The following is a 20065-nucleotide window of genomic DNA, read 5'->3' as shown; positions in this document are numbered from 1 at the left end:
TGGGGGCTAAGAATTGCTAAAAGATTCCATTATTGTATCCTACATTGTAGGGTGTCCACCCTCCAGGGTTTCTGTTAGGAAAAAGTCTGGCCAGACATGTGACCGGCAAAATAAAAAGTTACCGGACGATGAAGACATGTAACAGACCCATATGCATTGGGTGGGTAACCTGATTAGGGGGTCCACTCACTGTGCTCAGAATGACAGAAATCATATTTAGAATATGGTAATTCATCAACTGGGGAAAAAACAAGCTCTGACTGGGGGAAAAATAGTTTTGAACGGTCATCCAACTCGGGAACTCTGGCCTCTTTCTAGAGCTCAGATTTTCTGACCTGAAGATCGCTGACGTCATGATTTGACCCAAAATTGTTCAGATTACTGCAACAGCAGCTCTTGCACTGTCTGACAGATTTTCCTCTCAAAGGCTCTGTATCTGTATGCTGTACAAGTCTAATAAATAAAATGGGCTACATATTGAATATACTGTATACACTCGGCAATTTAATTCCACTAAATTATGCAAATTCACCTAGACCGATAAGCATGACCAGTCAAATTACATCGCCTGTTATTTCCATCAATGACTAGGCTAAAAGTATTATTTCGCAATGGGACTTTTTCTTCTTCTCCTGGTTATTACCTGCTAACAGAAACTCTGCCACCCACTCCGCACAGAGTGGAAGAAATTGTGCTTTGGTGATGAAATTTGACTTCCTTATGTTATAAAATACATTTTACCAAGACAAATATGATTCTTCATGTTCGGAATTGTTCAGTGGGGTCTTTCTCTAACATATCATTAACATTATATACAAAACTTCAGATTTCGTAACCTAACACATCCAATAATAAGCACCAAGCTCTGTTGACAGAGCGCCGCCGCATTCTCCTATCGACTTTTGTGGATTTTATGTGTTGCGGTGGTGCCTGCATAGTTGTATCCGCGGGTCGCAAAATTAATATGATATGAGCTAGATTAAATGTAAAAGGATTTGAAAATGAAAAGCTTGCGGTACGCTCAGTGCTCCGTTAACAATTCACAAACATTTTTGTGAATGGAATTTCGCATTAATATTAAAAGTGTATATTACAATATGAAAATACTGCATGTCATGTCTCAAAATCAATATCTAACTTACCTCTATATTGTTTTATGTTCTTCAGATTTGAGAAGAAAGGTGACGAGTTCAACAGTGAGCCTGTCAGTTAGCGTTACATCCAGACCGCTCACCACATGTTGATTTTGTCCACCCACACCAGACGTGATCAGGACACGCAGGCTGACATATCAAAATGAACTCTGAACCAACTATATTAATTTGAGGACAGGTCTGAAAGCATTAAATATTTACCTCCACCGACTGGAGTGTGGACCTCAGTTGATCTTTCAATTACGCACGTGGCTATATGCTCCTAAAAACCAATGAGGAGATGGGAGAGGCAGGACCAAGTTCTATTTTTAGCGCATGGCTACGCAGATGCCGTTGACGCGTGCGAGCAGTGTGGGTGCAATGATTGAATAACACCATGGTCCACGTGCGCGAATAGGTTTTGTCCCTCCACACGAAACGCGATCACGACATGCAGGTTGAAGTATCAAAATAAACTCTGAAACAATTATATTAATTTGGGGACTGGTTGAAAAGCATTAAACATGTATGGCAATTTAGCTAGCTTGCTGTTGCTAGCTAATTTGTCCTGGCATATAAACTCTACTCCGACAATTAGTCCACACATAAAACGGTCAACCGAGTCATTTCTAGTCCCCCTTCCAGGCTTTTTCTTCTTTGGACTTTATATGGCAATTGGCATCTAACTTTCATAATAAGGTGTATTACCACAACCGACCGACCTCCGTTCATCTTTCAATCACCCACGTGGGTATAACCAATGAGATGGCATGTGGGTATATGCTTCTAAAAGTCAATGAGGAGATGGGAGAGGCAGGACTTGCAGTGCGTTCTGTGCCACAAATAGAACCAACTTCTATTTTAGCGCTTGGCAACGCAGACGCTCGTTGGTGCGCGTGAGCAGTGTGGGTGCAATGATTGAATAACATGTATGTGTACATTTATTTTGCAACACATGTGACGTGAGCGGTCTGTTCAGCATGACAATTCTCACAAAGAATCCAGCCTAACTGACGCAATGCGATTTTCCAGATTTTTTACCACTTTTTTTCTCTGGCCTCCATTGAATTATTCACCCTAATTTTGTCCATCCTACAAGGGTAAAAACTCCAGTAACTTTTGAACAGATTATGATAGAAAACCAATGCTCCATGTCTTAGAGGAGTATCTACACATTTAACATATTTTTTACCCATTGGTCCCATCATTTTATTTTTTTATTGGACAACCTATACATTGCCTTGTAGCTAAATGTTGTGCCGTTTTTCCCACCTGCCCATGTAGACACACCTGATGTGAAGCAAGACGAGTCTCCACCGTTGACGCCTACAGGCAACGCCCCGTCGTCTGAGTCTGAGCTGGACATCTCCAGCCCCAATGCCTCCCACGATGAGAGCCTGGCCAAAGACCCTGCCCTCAGAGACTCCGACAAGGACCTCTCCCACCGGCCCAAGCGCCGTCGCTGCCACGAGACCTACAATTTTAACATGAAGTGTCCCACGCCGGGATGCAACTCATTGGGTAAGATAAGTCACCATTTGGTTAGTGGCACCACTGCTAGTTTAGTGGATGCTCAACAAGACTTGTCATGATTCTTGTTATGATTCTAGTCAATTAAATGTATTCTCTGTAAACTCATTGCTTTTCTTTCTCTCTTGTTTCTCGCAGGACATCTAACAGGGAAACATGAACGGCATTTTGCGGTATCAGGATGCCCACTTTACCACAACCTCTCTGCTGATGAATGCAAGGTATATGTCAACAATATTTTCCATTGGTTATGTGTTTTTTGAGGTACATTAACTTCATTGTCTCCTACGATGAGAGCCACAGAGAATCAAATCACCAATAAATGTATTCTTCCTTTTTATTGACAGGTGAAAGCAACCACTCGTGAGAAACACGAAGAAGAGGCAAAGGTGCAGGAGGAAAGCAACAGACACGCCACACGACACCAGGTAAAATTAATACAATTAATATTGAATACTTTTTAAGGTGATACATTTTATCATGTTGGAAGTGAAAAAAATCACAATGAATTTCTGTTGTGTCCACCAGACTCCCACTTCAAGACAGACGAGATACAAAGAGCAGGTGACGGAGATGAGGAAAGGGAGGAACTCTGGGTTGTCCAAGGAGCAGAAGGAGAAATACATGGTGAGACATATTCAAATGACTAAAGGGACAATTATGTTTGCTATGGAGATCTTCCATTTTAGTGTCTTAGAATTTGAAACGTTTTTCAGAAGTAGTTTTTGTGATGTTGTCATGTAGACTTGGTTTATTGACACAATCAACACTGCATCACCCAACCGTTTTATTTCTCCATCTCGTCCACAGGAGCATCGACAGAGCCACGGCAACACCAGAGAACCTCTTCTGGAGAACATCACAAGTGAATATGACCTGGAGCTCTTTAGAAAAGCCCAGGCACGTGCATCTGAAGATCTGGTAAGAGAAAAACCTCAGTGCACCTACCTCCTTCATTCATAATTAACCAATAGGGATACAGATTGTATTGTAGATAAGGTCATCTTGGTTGTTTAGAAGAATTTCATATTTCACCTCTCTTGTTTCGCACTTATTGAAAACGCCACAGGAGAGGCTGCGGATCCAGGGCCAGATCACGGAGGGCAGCAACATGATCAAGACCATCCTGTTCGGCCGCTACGAGCTGGACACCTGGTACCACTCGCCCTACCCTGAGGAGTACGCCCGCCTGGGACGCCTCTACGTCTGCGAGTTCTGCCTCAAGTACATGAAGAGCCAGACCATTCTGAGACGACACATGGTAAGATAATGAAGAGCCAGGCTTATCACCTCTTAGGCTTGTGTTACACAAAGCAACTTTCATGCCATTTTAGTTGCAGTTGCCGGTTACGAGTGACATCTTCTCAAGCCACTTTGCTGGTGCACAAAACAACTCAAATGCGATTTGAAATAGCATGCAACAGCCAATCAAATTTAACCTACTTTTGTCATATGTTTGGGAATTCTGAACTTACCCAATGTCATCTTCTGCATTACATTGTGATTTCACAAATTATTTGTTTATCCAACCGTTTGGTTATTGTATAAGGATCGAGTTAGTTAAGCTGGCTGTACAATTTAGCAAGCTAGCCAAAATAAAATTGCCAGCACCGTTTCATCAAGCTAGCTAGCTAGCTACGAGCTAACCAAGCTAGCAACGAGCTAAGCCAACTAATGCAGTTCATGTTGGACAATTTCAGTTGAAACTGGTCAGAGAGAGGTCTGGGTTAACCTAAGAAATGATGTTTTTTGACTGCCAAACCATGTACATAAATCTTTACTAGCCACGATGACAATATTTATTTATACAGCTCCCGTTGGGCTAATGTCTCTTCTGTATTGGTTCCCACAGCACTGGCAGCTGTGTTGACATGACAACATAGGGTTCGAACCTTGGAATGGATCATGTGACAAAATTATTTGTCTTGATTGGCTCTTTCTTGAAACCAGTTGCACAAAGTTGAATTGTTTGCAACTGGATGCAACCAAGTCGTAGATGAATTGCTTATCAGTGGCAGGGGGTGTTGCACGAATCAATCCTAATGCAACATAGTTGCAAGCAACTAAAGCTGCGTCCAAGTTGCTACGTGTAACTACACCCTTAAGGCATGAACAAACCACCAAGACTGTCGGCTGCGGTACACCTCTGCCCAGAATGTCAGTCAATGCTTTTTTTGTGTAAACATTAGTGATGCATGGGTTGATTCATAACCCGCAGTCTCCGCGGTTATATCCGTGTGCGGGTTTAGGGTCATGAAATATTGTGTGTATTAAAGGTGGGTGGGTAGGTTAAATAAAGAGAAAACAACGCATGAAAAATCCCAAATGTATAATTCTTGTGCAATTCATATCTATAGGCTACATTTCGGTTTTTCTTTCATAATTTTTATCTGGAGTTGGTGCATATGCCCTAAAGCTTAGGCTTAACTGTATGCGTGCCAAATAAACGGCATTTGCCAAATGCTGTTGGGAACTTGGGCAGAAAAAGTTAACATCGATCCAAGATGTTATGTGTGATGACTGCGAGGCGCTATACAGATTGGACAGTCGCAAGATGGGGATGTGAAATATGGCAGGCCAAGGTGACTGTACTGTTCAGATGTGTTAAATGGAATAGTAACTGAAATGTGGACATTGACTGTAGGCCTATAACCGCTCACATAGCCCAATATAACATTAACTCCTGCAGAATTAAGCCGTTCTTCCAGTAAAATGTTACACCAAATGTACATTTTGACTCGGGAACAGGAGTAGAGAAATATAATGTATTTATTTCAGAATCTTGAGAGAATGAATGCGCTGTTAGGGAACGTATCTAAAGGTTCTATCTTTATCAGCATCATTAAAGCTGCTAGTATTTCAACCACATCAATTATACATCCAACCCGAACTAAAATCTTATCAGAAATATGTTGGAGTGTTTTCACTGCTTGTAATTCTCTTAAAACTGGTCAAACTAATGCAGACCTGCCAACCTGCACGCATTTTGCATACCATGCACGTAATTTGACGTCAAAGTATGCTGGTACAAAAAAACTACCCTAAAAATATGCTTCTAGCCGGAACATTCTGTCTGAAGTTGGTGCTGAGCCAATCGGAGGACTTGGGCAAGGAGAAAAATGTCTAGCTCTTCAGTCAGGCACTCTCCGTATTCGTAGTACTATTTTCAGGGCCACTGGAATATATGTGGCGAGGCAGTATTTGCCGCAGCACTAGTTTAATAAAATATATTGATGGAAAGCGTTAAAAATAGGGGCAAAGTGTTTTTTTTTTTTTTTTTAACCAATTTGCCACATGGTTTGTGAACTCGCTCACAATGTCTGTCCTTCACATCAGAGTGCTGCTGTAGGCTTTTTGAGTATGTTTAAATGCACACTAATAATGAAATACTCTGCTTATCTTAATCGGCATAAGGTCAAAATCGAATTAAGCATACGCCAATTAAAACATCTGGTTTTCTGAGCAATCTTTCAAATTGTTAGTACATGTAAACACCTTAATCGATGTCCAGTGGTGTATTTGATCAGTGCATATGCTAGCACCAGCTGAGCGACCGTCCCTCTTTAGCGCGAGTGAAGTGAATTCGGAACAACTGAATGTATGCGTCTTAGAAGTAGTTTTCACATATAAAGTTGGTATGTCCAAACTCTGTGGTAGAATGTTTATTTTGATTGGCGATTTTCAGCATTTTCAGAGTGCCATCAGGTAGCCTGATTTCAGATGTGTCCATGTAAACAGGATTATTTGGAAAATCGTTCTTGCAAAGTATGTAAGCGTTTTAATCAAACTATTATATTAATCTGACTATCCACAATAATCATATTATTGTGTGCATGTAACTGCACTATGCGTGCCTTCACCAATCAGATTCACAGAAATCGCAGGCCGCGCGGGTCGTGTACAAACGCTCTCTCCAATTTCCTCCGGTATCTATTTAGCAAGCTTGATAACACATCATTCCCGACAGACTCTTTCATAAATGTAGCAGCTTTTACACCTAAACATTAGTGATCTGACATGCTGTATTGCATGAAAACAAGACTATTTTTCAGACTGATCAACTGTAGGCTACTAACAACAGCTGCTGTATAGTCTTCCCCAGGGTTTCCCAAACTCGGTCCTGGGCACCATCCTCCACAAGGCCAGGAGTTTTTTTTAAACCATGTGACCTAATTAGTAAAAACTCTGGTCCCATCATAGCCCATTTTCAATCTTTTTACAACAGATTAATCATACCATATAAGTTCCAGGGTTTTACCTGGGTAGGTTATCAGATCAGGTAAATCTAAAGGCCCCAGAATATTTTTTTCGCCACATCACTCTGGGACATGTGGTGCCACCTCTGACTATTTTCCTCCCTGGAGCTAGATGGCAGCTCTCCACCATTGATATCACTGATGTGTGAGGAAAAAGGGTAGTGAAAATGGAGAATGAACTGTTTGCGAAATACATTTTCCATTATCAAGCTTGCTAAATAGATACCGGAGGAAAGTGGAGAGCGCGTTTGTACACGACCCACGAGACCTGCGATTTCTGTGAGTCTGATTGGTCAAGACACGCAGAGTGCAGTTACATGCACACAATAATTGTGGACAGTCAGATTAATATAATAGTTTGATTAAAATGCTTACATACTTTGCAAGAATGATTTTCAAAAAAAAAACTCCCGAGTGGCGCAGCTCCTGAGTGGCTACAGACGCTAGTTCGATCCCGGGCTGTATCACAACCCGGCACAATTGGCCCAGCGTCGTTCCGGGTTAGGGGAGGCTTTGGCCGTGGTAGGCTGTCATTGTAAAATAAGAATTTGTTCTTAACTGACTTGCCTAGTTAAAGGTTAAAATAAATAAAAAATGTGTTAGTCAAGCACAACCACTATTTCAGAGTTGGCTCCTAAACCAAGGTGTCATTACGAAGAAGGTAGTTAGCTGCAGCATTTAGTCAACGAAGCGAAAGCACTTTCTTGCCCGCACATGCTTTGATCTCCGCCACCATAGTAGGCACGAGCACATTGACAAGCAAGAAAACGTGCGGTGTTGTGGTAGTTCAGTGTGCATCTCTGCCTGGATGGAAAGGCCAAGAGAGCTGTTCAGCTAATACGACCTTCACAGAAAGTTATGTTAGACTGTGAAAGATTAGTAGGCCGATGTTAATGAACCAGTTCTTGATCTGTCCTCTTGATATAGCTGTATGGTCAACAGTAGATTGCTAATGATTTGATAATAGTCAGTTCACCAATGACAAGGCATGTTGAATGAATGGTAGCCTAGTAGTCAGACCTAACTTGATGGATTAGGTCAGGGATGGAAATCTGGAACAAGCTCATATAGGCCTAGTTCAGTTGTTTCATAATATTCCAAACAGCCTACAGTAAGCTAGACTACTACATTGCATCCAGTAATTGAATTATTGTTCTGGCATCTCTGACTGTACAGCACATTTTCTATATTTACGGGTTAGGGTCAGGTGCTGCGGGCCTGAGCTTTTCACTTTATCACATATAGTCGGGCGGTTGCGAATGGGATATTGGCAATTGCGGGAGATCAAACAGCTGACCCATGCATCACTAATACATACAGAAAGTATTCACACCCCTTGACTTTTCCCAAATTTTGTAGTGTTATAGCCTGAATTTAAAATGGATTAAATTTAGATTTTTTTGGTCACTTTCCTACACACAATACCCCATAATGTCTAAGTAGAATTATGTTTTTATTTTACTTTTACAAATTACTAAAACATGAAAAGTTGAAATGTCTTCTCAATAAGTATTCAACCACAAAGACCAGGGAGGTTTTGCCAATACCTCGCAAAGAAGGGCACCTATAAATAAAAAAAGCAGACATTGAATATCCCTTTGAGCATGGTGAAGTTATTAATTACACTTTAGATGGTATATCAATACACCCAGTCACAACAAAGATACAGGTGTCCTTCCTAACTCAGTTACCGGAGAGGTAGGAAACCACTCAGGGATTTTACCAATGGTGACAGAGTTTAATGGCTGTGATAGGAGAAAACTGAAGATGGCTCAACAACATTGTAGTTACTCCACAATACTAACATAACATAATTGACAGAGTGAAAAGAAGGAAGCCTGTACAGAATACAAATATGCCAAAACTTTCTGTTCTGTTTGCTACAAGGCACTAAAGTAATACTTAAAAAATGTGGCAAGCAATTAACTTTTTGTTCTGAAAACAAAGTGTTATGTTTGAGGCAAATCCAATACAACACATTAGAGTGCCACTCTCCATATTTTCAAACAATGTTGGTGGCTGCATCATGTTATGGGAATGTTTGTAATCGTTAAGGACTGGGGAGTTATTCACGATAAAAATGAATAGAATGGAGCTAAACACAAGCAAAAAAAACAGGCCAAATCTAAACTGGAGTTGCTTACCAAGTAGCAGAGTTACAATTTTGACTTATATCTGCTTCAAAATCTATGGCAAGACCAGAAAATGGTTGTCTAGCAATTATCAACAAACAATTTGACAGAGCTTGAAGAATTTTGAAAAGAATAATGGGCAAATGTTTCACAATCCAAGTGTGGAATGCTCTTAGAGACTTACCCAGAAAGACTCAAAGCTGTAATCGCTGCCAAAGGTGATTCTATTGACTATTTATCTAATGAAGATATATTCATGTTTTATTTATTATACATTTTTTACAAATATAAGAATTTGACGTCCACTTTGATATTGCGGAGTATTTTGGGGAGATTGTTGACAAAAAATGACAAATCAATTTTAATCCCACTTTGTAACACAACAAAATCTGGAAAAAGTGAATTGGTGTGAATACTTTCTGTAGCGGTGTACATCGGGGTTCAGCCTGGTTAAAATACTCCAGGCTAGAAGGTGGCAGCAGCGTTGCTTTCGCGTTGTTTACATTGGCATGTCAAATATGATAATTTCCCCCCCATAATTTTACTACATATACTGAACAAAAATATGAACGTAACGTGCAACAATTTAACTATTTTACTGAGTTACAGTTCATATAAGGATATCAGTCAATTGAAATAAATAAATTAGGCCCTAATCTATGGATTTCACATTACTGGCAGAGGGGCAGCTATCGGTGGGCCTGGGAGAGCATAGGCCCACCCACTAGGGAGCCAGGCCCAGCCAATCGGAATGAGTTTTTCCCTACAAAAGGGCTTTATTACGGACAGAAATACTCCTCAGTTTCATCAGCTATCCGGGTGGCTGGTCTCAGATGATCCCGCAGGTGAAGAATCCAGATGTGGAGGTCCTGAGCTGGCGTGGTTAGACGTGGTCTGCGGTGGCGAGGCCGGTTGGACGTGCTCCCAAATTCTCTAAAACGACGTTGGAGGTGGCTTATGGTAGAGAAATGAACATTTAATTATCTGGCAACAGCTCGACCCCTCAAAACTTGAGACATCTTTGGCATTGTGTTATGTTCCTTTTATTGGCCTTTTATTGTCCCCAGCACAAGGTGCACCTGTGTAGTGATCATGCTGTTTAATCAGGGATGTAAACAAATTTGAGCACAACATTTTAGAGGCATAAGCTTTGTCCGTATTAAAAATATTTTATTTCAGCTCATGAAACATTTGACCAACACTTTATTTATATGTTGTGTTTATGTTTTTGTTCAGTATACATCACTCCTGTACATCATTGATTTAAATTATTATAAGGCTGTAAATATCAGACTGGGTCAGTGGGCCTTAAATTGGATTTGAATTAGCAAATCAATAGTGTTGTATCCCTTTGTGTTTGTTAGGCCAAGTGTGTGTGGAAGCATCCACCCGGAGATGAGGTCTACAGGAAGGGAGCCATCTCTGTCTTTGAAGTGGATGGCAAGAAGAACAAGGTGAGGGGCCTATACATTTTCTCTAACCCTGGACTCATACATTACTTTGTCTGTTTTTTCCTCAAAATAGGTGTATTGGTCTAAAGAGCAAAGACATTATCATGGTTAAAAAATAAAATGTCTCACACTTCTTCAGCCTATGGTCCCTATACCCAGAGGTGCCTGGCTGTCCTATAAAACAAGCTGCATTATCTCTGGCAAGGCCTTTGAGGATTTTAAATGGTGTGGTTTCCTTTTCCAGATCTACTGCCAGAACCTGTGTCTACTCGCCAAGCTCTTCCTGGATCACAAGACGCTGTACTACGACGTGGAACCCTTTCTGTTCTACGTTATGACTGAGGCAGACAACACAGGCTGCCATCTTGTGGGATACTTCTCTAAGGTAAATACAATTTTAAAAAAAGACCAAGACACCCATCCACTGTACTCCTTCCACATTGATAGGGGTTGCCTGTATATATTCAGAGCCATATCCCTGTAATGCTTAGAGAAGATCACATGTCAAGTGTTATTGAAGTGTTGTGGTTGCAGGTTCACCTGCCTCATCTAAAGCCTATTCTTTTGGGGTGTTATTATAGGCCACCAAGTGCTCACAGTCAGTACCTAAGTAATGTGTGTGAAATGCTTGATAGTGTATGTGATGTAAACAGAGAGGTCTACTTTCTTGGGGACATGAATATTGACTGGTTTTCATCAAGCTGTCTGCTCAAGAGGAAGCTTCTCACTGTAACCAGTGCCTGTAATCTGGTTCAAGTTATTAATCAACCTACCAGTCAGGGGCGAAAATCTGATATCAACTTTGGAGGGGACAATTACATGAAATTTTCTCAAGAGCAATTCCTGAGGGGGACACCAAAAGTAGTGCTGTAACACATAGCCTACATTGTAATATGGTAAATGTATATTGAGGAACCAAAGAAATAAGGTGTTTGCCGTACTCCTAACTACCGGTACCCAAAACTACACAACTAATCACAACAGCAATACCATTGCCTTTAACAAATCTTAGTTCAGTCACCAGTTTCAGTTGAGAGTGGGGGTATCCATGGCATTTTCCAATTATGTTCCTATTTTACAAGTCAAAAAAATTGAGAACCTTTCATAATGTTGCCAAACAAAGACTCAACAAACTTACCTGAGACTCCCTGTCTCTGCCAGTCTGTCCCTGCATATCTGTCACCAACTCTGCTGTCTGTGTGCCATCTGTTGCCTGCTCTGCCTAATGACATCATGAAACATTTCCATTAGAATTTCATTTCTTTCTTATGAACATTTTATCAACTAGTCTTTGAGATATTAGGCTACTAGGGATCTTACTTTGCGTTTTGGTGTACTGAAAAATACTCTGATATCCGTCTTTTTTATTTTTCTGCCATTTTTCTACCTGGCTGGCTGGCTACACACACACACACACACACACACACACACACAGTGTGTAGGTTATTTACAGTAGGAGATGGGCTTCTATCATCTTATCTTCTATCATTCTATATGGGCTTCGATCTAAAAGGTAGCTAGCAAATGTGAAACGGATTGCAGTGACAAGAGTTGACAGCTGTATGAGTTCACCATTTACACAACATATGCTGCAACCTTTTGTAATTTTAATAGTTTGTTTCATATTGGCTGGCTTCCAACAATAGCTGAATTTGCAAAGCTAGCGAGCACCAATTCCGTTTCAGTGGTGTTTGCTATAATCTTTGCTACCCGGGTTAAATAAAGGTGAAATAAAATAAATAAATAAAAGTTCCCTTGCGACGAGACCATTAAATATATTTAAGACAATGGTAGAAGAGAGTGTAGTTCTGTTCAGTTTATCGCTAAGCTTATCACAGGGACTTTGAAGCACTAACTTACATCATCTGCATGCTGATCTTGGAATAAAATGACGATAGCAAAGATTCCATCTTTGACGACGCCACATAAATGGAATAGGTACTAACTAGCTTAATAGTTAATATTTGCGCGCTAGCTCTGCATATTCAGCTAGTGTGTGTGTGAACCCTGCCAACATAAAACAAAACATTGCATTGGCGCGATTGACTGGATGAACCTCCCGTCAGTTACGTGCATTGAGTGCCTTTCAGACAGTAGACACGACCCCTCTGTTACCTTGACAACTAAGGAACTGGCAGTGGATCAAACCGTTGTGAGGCAAAGGGTGGGGGGGTCGCAATCTTTTGAAACTTAAAAACGCGCTATTAAGTGTCTATAATCAGCACAATTGCTTTCATTGCGTATTATTAATATTATTTAAATTACATAGTTATGTTTACAGTGATATATTGGGGGGACAAATAATATTTTTCCCAGGATGGGGGGGTCGTTTTCCCCCCCGTCCCCCCCGGGATTTCCGCCCCTGCTACCAGTAGAACATTGTTCTAAAGCTGTATCTTTACCCATTGGGTGCAGTGATCACAGTATAGTGACATACAGGAAAGCCACATTTCCAAAAGTTGGGCCTAAAATAGTGAATAAGGGAGCATACAAAAGATGTTGCTGTGACTCATGTGGATGATGTAAAAAATATTTAAAAAGCGTCAAATTATTGATGAACATGCACCTGTTTAGAAACGTACTTTTAGAACTGTTAAGGCTCCATGGATTGATGAAGAATTTTTAAACTGTTTGGTTGAAAGAGATGGGACAAAAGGAGTGGCTAAAAAGTCTGGCTGCTCATCTGACTGGCTGACATATTGCAAATTGAAAAATTATGTGACTAAACTCAACAAAATAAGAAGGAAGTATATTATGAAGCCAAGATCAATGCTATAAAGAATCATAGAAAAAAACTTTGCAGTGCTTTAAATTAAATTATGGGCAGAAAGACATTCAACTCCATCTTTCATCGAATCAGATGGATTATTCATCACAAAACTGTTTGATGTTGCCAATTATTTTAATGATGACTTCATTGGCAAAGTGGGCAAACTTCGCCAGGAAATGCCAACAACGAACAGTGAGCCATCGCATTCATGCATAAAAAAACAAATAATGAAAGAAAAGCATTGTAAGTTTTAATTTTGTAAAGTTAGTGTGGGAGAGGTGGGAAAATTATTGTTATCGATCAATAATGACAAACCTCCTGGCATTGACAACTTAGATGGAAAGCTACTGAGGATGGTGGCTGACTATAGCCACTCCTATCTGTCATGTCTTTAATATTAGCCTAGAGGAAAGTGTTTGTCCTCAGGCCTGGAAGGAAGCCAAAGGCATTCCGCTACCCAAGGGTGATAAAGCGGCCTTTACAGGTTCTAATAGTAGATCTATTAGCTTGCTACCAGCTCTTAGCAAACTGTTGGGGGGAAAAAATGTGTTTGATCACATACAATGCTATTTCTCTGTAAATAAATTAACAACAGACTTTCAGCATGCTTATAGAGAAGGGCACTCAACATGTACTGCACTGACACAAATTACTGATGATTGGTTGAAAGAAATTGATTGTGGGAGCTGTACTGTTAGATTTCAGTGTAGCCTTTGGTATTATTGACCATAACCCATGTTGAGAACTTGTGTTTTATTTCTATTCAACGTCAGCTCTAAATCCACGGTAGGGCAATCTATCTAATAGAACTCAGAGGGTTTTCTTTAATGGAAGCTTCACTAATGTCAAACATGTAAAGTGTGGTGTACTGCAGGGCAGCTCTCTAGGCCCTCTACTACTTTCTAGTTTTACCAATGACCTGCAACTGGCATAAAACAAAGCATGTGTGTCCATGTATGCTGATGATTCAACCATATATGCATCAGCAACCACAGCTAATGAAGTCACTGAAACCCTTAGCAAAGAGTTCCAGTCAGTTTTGGAATGGGTGACCAGTAACATCTCTAAAACTAAGAGCATTGTATTTGGTACAAATCATTCCCTAAGTTCTAGACCTCACCTGAATCCAGTAATTAATGGTGTGGCTGTTGAACAAGTTGAGGAGACTAAATTACTTGGTGTTTCCTTAGATTGTAAGCTGTCATGGTCAAAACATAGATTCAATTGTTGTAAAGATCCGAAAGGTCTGTCTGTAATAAAGAGATGCTCTGCTTTTTTGACACCACACTCCACAAAGCAAGTCCTGCAGGCTCTAGTTTTATCTTATCTTGATTATTGTCCAGTCATATGGTCAACTGCTGCAAAGAAAGACCTAGTTAAGCTGCAGCTGGCCCAGAACAGAGCGGCACATCTTGCTCTTCATTGTAATCAGAGGGCTAATATGAATACTATGCATGCCAATCTCTCTTGGTTATGAGTTGAGGAGAGACTGACTGCATCAGGTCTTGTTTTTTTTTATAAGAAACATTGTTGGAACTTCCAAATTGTTTGCATAGTCAACTTACACACAGCACTGACACACACTTACCCCACCAGGCATGCCACCAGGGGTCTATTCACACTCCCCAGGTTCAGAACAAGTTCATGGAAAAGTACAATATTATATAGAGCCATGAGTGCATGGAACTCCCTTCTCTCACATATAGCGCAATTGAACAGCAAACGTGTTTCAAAAAAACAAATAAAGCAACACCTCACAGCACACAGCTGGATGCTGGAGTGAGTAGTCGTGCAGTACCTCGCTCCGCGGGTAATATTACATTTCATTACATTACGACGGAGCGATTTGATTAGTGTATTGTTAGCTAGCTACATAGTTGTCTTTGCATCAAGGATAAAGGTGTAGCTCTGAGAAATTAACAAGGTTAACTAGCCAGCTGTATTCGTTCGCAGCGACGCCGTTTTCCAAACAAAGTGAACACCACAGCCACTGCTAGCTAACCAACTTTACAGTACTAGCAGTACTGTAGAAACTAAATACATTACAACGGAACGATTTGACTAGTGTAATGTTAGCTAGCTACATAGTTGTCTTTGTATCAAAGATAAAGGCGTAGTACAGAGTAACTATCGAGGTTAGCTAGCCAGCTACATTTTCTAACAAAGTCAACAACGCGGCCACTGCTAGCTAGCCAACTCTACTAGCTAGCTGTATCATTTTTAGTCAATAAGATTTTTGCAACGTAAGCTTAACTTTCTGAACATTCGAGATGTGTAGCCCACTTGTGTAGCTAGCAGGACTGACTTTGTGTTAGCTAGCCAACGTTTAATTACTTCTGCGTTATGAACTAGACACGGACACGAATGATCCATTGGTAGTTTGTTGTAACCAAGTGTTGGTGCTAACCGTTATTGGATGCTAGCATGGATGCTAGCTACGGCGTCATAGCATACGGTGCACTAGGTGGGTCTCACGGAAGAATACTGTACCAAGTTATCTAGCTGAATAAACTAAGTTTGAGCCTATTCCTGGTAACATTGAACCACTGTAGTTTACATCAATTATAATTTCTAAGTGGAAGCTAGAAAAGTTATATTTTAGTGTTTCAGTGAATTGTTAGTGAGGGAGGCCCTTCTCTCGCTTCCCCAGTTGTTTAGTTAATTTTCATTCCAATCTCCTTTGCATTAGCGTAGCCTCTCATGTAGCTTATCAACTATGTGTCGGTCTATCCCTGTTCTCTCCTCTCTGCACAGGCCATACAAAGGCTTCACATCGCGTGGCCGCTGCCACTCTAACCTGGTGGTCCCAGCGCGCACGACCCACGTGGAATTCCAGGTCTCGGCAGCCTCTGGAACTGCCGGTCTGCGGCCAACAAGGCAGAGTTAATCTCAGCCTATGCTACCCTCCAGTCCCTCCACTTCTTGGCGCTGACGGAAACATGGATTACCACAGAAAACACTGCTACTCCAACTGCTCTCTCCTCGTCTGACCACGTGTTCTCGCACACCCCGAGAGCATCTGGTCAGCGGGATGGTGGCACTGGAATCCTCATCTCTCCCAAGTGGACATTCTCTCTTTCTCCCCTGACCCATCTGTCTATCTCCTCCTTTGAATTCCATGCTGTCACAATCACTAGCCCATTCAAGCTTAACCTCTCAGGGCTAGGTGGGATGCTTGCGTCCCACCCACTCAACAGCCAGTTGAATCCTGTGGCGCGATTTTCAAATCCCTTAGAAATGCTATTACTTCAATTTCTCAAACATATGACTATTTTACAGCTATTTAAAGACAAGACTCTCGTTAATCTAACCACACTGTCCGATTTCAAAAAGGCTTTACAACGAAAGCAAAACATTAGATTATGTCAGCAGAGTACCCAGCCAGAAATAATCAGACACCCATTTTTCAAGCTAGCATATAATGTTACAAAAACCCAGAAGACAGCTAAATGCAGCACTAACCTTTGATGATCTTCATCAGATGACACACCTAGGACATTATGTTATACAATACATGCATGTTTTGTTCAATCAAGTTCATATTTATATCAAAAACCAGCTTTTTACATTAGCATGTGACGTTCAGAACTAGCATACCCCCGCAAACTTCCGGGGAATTTACTGACAATTTACTAAATTACTCACGATAAACGTTCACAAAAAGCATAACAATTATTTTAAGAATTATAGATACAGAACTCCTCTATGCACTCCATTTTCGGATGAAGCACATTTTGCAATATTCTATGTACATAGCCCAGCCATCACGGGCTAGCTATTTAGACACCCGGCAAGTTTAGCCTTCACCAAAATCACATTTACTATAAGAAAAATGTTATTACCTTTCCTGTTCTTCGTCAGAATGCACTCCCAGGACTTCTACTTCAATAACAAATGTTGGTTTGGTCCCAAATAATCCATCGTTATATCCAAACAGCGGCGTTTTGTTCGTGCGTTCTAGACACTATCCGAAATGGTCACTTGGCTCTGTCATATCCTCACATGGTCTCTCCTATCATTGCTACGCAGACGACACACAATTAATCTTCTCCTTTCCCCCTTCTGATAACCAGGTGGCGAATCGCATCTCTGCATGTCTGGCAGACATATCAGTGTGGATGACGGCTCACCACCTCAAGCTGAACCTCGGCAAGACGGAGCTGCTCTTCCTTCCGGGGAAGGACGGCCCTTTCCATGATCTCGCCATCACGGTGGACAACTCCATTATGTCCTCCTCCCAGAGTGCTAAGAGCCTTGGCGTGACCCTGGACAACACCCTGTCGTTCTCCGCTAACATCAAGGCGGTGACCCGATCCTGTAGGTTCATGCTCTACAACATTCGCAGAGTACGACCCTGCCTTACACAGGAAGCGGCGCAGGTCCTAATCCAGGCACTTGTCATCTCCCGTCTGGATTACTGCAACTCGCTGTTGGCGGGGCTCCCTGCCTGTGCCATTAAACCCCTACAACTCATCCAGAACGCCGCAGCCCGTCTGGTGTTCAACCTTCCCAAGTTCTCTCACGTCACCCCGCTCCTCCGCACACTCCACTGGCTTCCAGTTGAAGCTCGCATCTGCTACAAGACCATGGTGCTTGCCTACGGAGCTGTGAGGGGAACGGCACCTCCGTACCTTCAGGCTCTGATCAGTCCCTACACCCAAAGAAGGGCACTGCGTTCATCCACCTCTGGCTTGCTGGCCCTCTACCTCTGCGGAAGCACAGTTCCCGCTCAGCCCAGTCAAAACTGTTCGCTGCTCTCGCACCCCAATGGTGGAACAAGCTCCCTCACGACGCCAGGACAGCGGAGTCAATCACCACCTTCCGGAGACACCTGAAACCCCACCTCTTTAAGGAATACCTGGGATAGGATAAAGTAATCCCCAAAAAAGAAAAAGATGTAGATGTACTATTGTAAAGTGGATATCATAAGATGAATGCACCAATTTGTAAGTCGCTCTGGATAAGAGCGTCTGCTAAATGACGTAAATGTAAAACAATGCCTCTCCCCCATGTGACTTACTTGTGTGTATGTACTGACATGTATGTGTAACTGAATAGATGCACACACACACACACTACATGTTCATGTTTTTAAATGTATGTCAATTGTAAAGTATTTTGTCTGTAATGTTTTTTACGTTTTGTGTCGGACCCCAGTAAGACTAGTTTTTGCCATTAGCGTTAGCTAATGGGGATCCTAATAAATCTTTCTCCATGACGTTTTGATACGGTTTATTCTAGAGCTTTATTGTTTTTTATTACGAAGTCTCTGTCATTACTTTAGTTTTAAAGATGAGACTCATACACATATTCTCTGTTCTTACAGGAAAAGAACTCTTTCCTCAACTACAACGTCTCTTGCATCCTGACCATGCCCCAATACATGAGACAGGGCTATGGGAAGATGCTGATTGACTTCAGTAAGTCGCTATAGGCAATTTTTTACCTCTGTTCTCTCTTATTAACTACAGCCAGGTGGAATTTCCAGATTATTTTATTAAGCCCCCAGGAATGAAAACACAGCGTATTGGTGATTTAAATACACCGTCAACACTGAAAGGGCTGACACAAAATTCAGCTGCTTTAATATGCCCTGAAAGCAAGTTCTTTGTGTTTACATTACGTGGCTATTAGGGCTGGGCAATACGGCCTAAAAGTCAGATATATATATTTTTTCAAACTTAAGGGTGATTCATGATATAGCTAACAAAAAATATATAATAATAATAATCTCAAAATAAGCTTTTTGTACAATTAAAGGTAAAATACACTGCATTTCAATCAGTCAGCAATAATCTAATGAATTCAGGCCTTGTAAAGTTATACATAGGCTAAATAAGCTTTCTATAACCATAAGACCCACTAATAATATCGTTATTTTATCAAAATATTTTAACCTGCTTTTTTTGCAATAATTACTGATCTGCTTTCAAGTATGTCTATGAAAAAGCATTTTTTTTTTTTTTTTACAAATTTACACCACTACTGTTCAAAAGTTTGGGGTCACTTAGAAATGTCCTTGTTTTTGAAAGAAAAGCACATTTTTTGTCCATTTAAAATGACATCAAATTGATCAGAAATACAGTGTAGACATTGTTAATGTTGTAAATGACTATTGTAGCTGGAAACGGCAGATTTGTTTATGGAATATCTACATAGGCATACAGAGGCCTATTATCAGCAACCATCACTCCTGTGTTCCAATGGCACTTTGTGTTAGCCTTTTAAATTATAAACTTGGATTAGCTAATTGATCATTAGAAAACCTTTTTGCAATTATGTTAGCACAGCTAAAAACTGTTGTTCAGATTAAAGAAGCAATAAAACTGGCCTTCTTTAAACTAGTTGAGTATCTGGGAGCATCAGCATTTGTGGGTTTAATTACAGGCTCAAAATGTGCAATAACAAAGCACTTTCTTCTGAAACTTGTCAGTCTATTCTTGTTCTGAGAAATGAAGGCTATTCCATGCGAGAAATTACCAAGAAACTGAAGATCTCGTACAATGCTGTGCACTACTCCCTTCACAGATTAGCGCAAACTGCCTCTAACCCGAATAGAAAGAGGAGTGGGAGGCCCCGGTGCAAGAGGACAAGTACATTAGTGTCTCTAGTTTGAGAAACAGACACCTCACAAGTCCTCAACTGGCAGCTTCATTAAATAATACCTGCAAAACACCAGTCTCAATGTCAACAGTGAAGAGGCGACTCCGGGATGCTGGCCTTCTAGCAGAGTTGCAAAGAAAAAGCCATATCTCAGACTGGCCAATAAAAAGAAAAGCTTAAGATGGGCAAA

At 41.0% G+C, this 20065-nt stretch overlaps 1 protein-coding gene across 2 annotated transcripts in view; it reads left to right on the top strand.

Annotated features, from left to right (window-relative positions):
• LOC115200954 (histone acetyltransferase KAT7) overlaps nt 1–20065 on the top strand; it is a 29569-nt gene that overhangs the window by 3653 nt on the left and 5851 nt on the right. Inside the window, exons 3-11 of one of the 2 annotated variants that reach the window (XM_029764106.1) lie at nt 2418–2654; nt 2802–2884; nt 3011–3091; nt 3192–3290; nt 3474–3584; nt 3733–3924; nt 10416–10505; nt 10747–10887; nt 18599–18692. In XM_029764106.1, coding sequence (XP_029619966.1) covers nt 2418–2654; nt 2802–2884; nt 3011–3091; nt 3192–3290; nt 3474–3584; nt 3733–3924; nt 10416–10505; nt 10747–10887; nt 18599–18692 — 1128 coding nt within the window. Of the gene's footprint in view, nt 1–2417; nt 2655–2801; nt 2885–3010; nt 3092–3191; nt 3291–3473; nt 3585–3720; nt 3925–10415; nt 10506–10746; nt 10888–18598; nt 18693–20065 lie in introns of both variants that reach the window. The other variant, XM_029764105.1, reaches the window with a different exon arrangement.

Source organism: Salmo trutta, chromosome 10 (genome assembly GCF_901001165.1).
Source record: "Salmo trutta chromosome 10, fSalTru1.1, whole genome shotgun sequence".
Classification (NCBI taxonomy): domain Eukaryota; kingdom Metazoa; phylum Chordata; class Actinopteri; order Salmoniformes; family Salmonidae; genus Salmo; species Salmo trutta.
The sequence above is the reverse complement of the archived record's forward strand: the minus strand, read 5'-3'. Positions and strand labels throughout refer to the sequence as shown.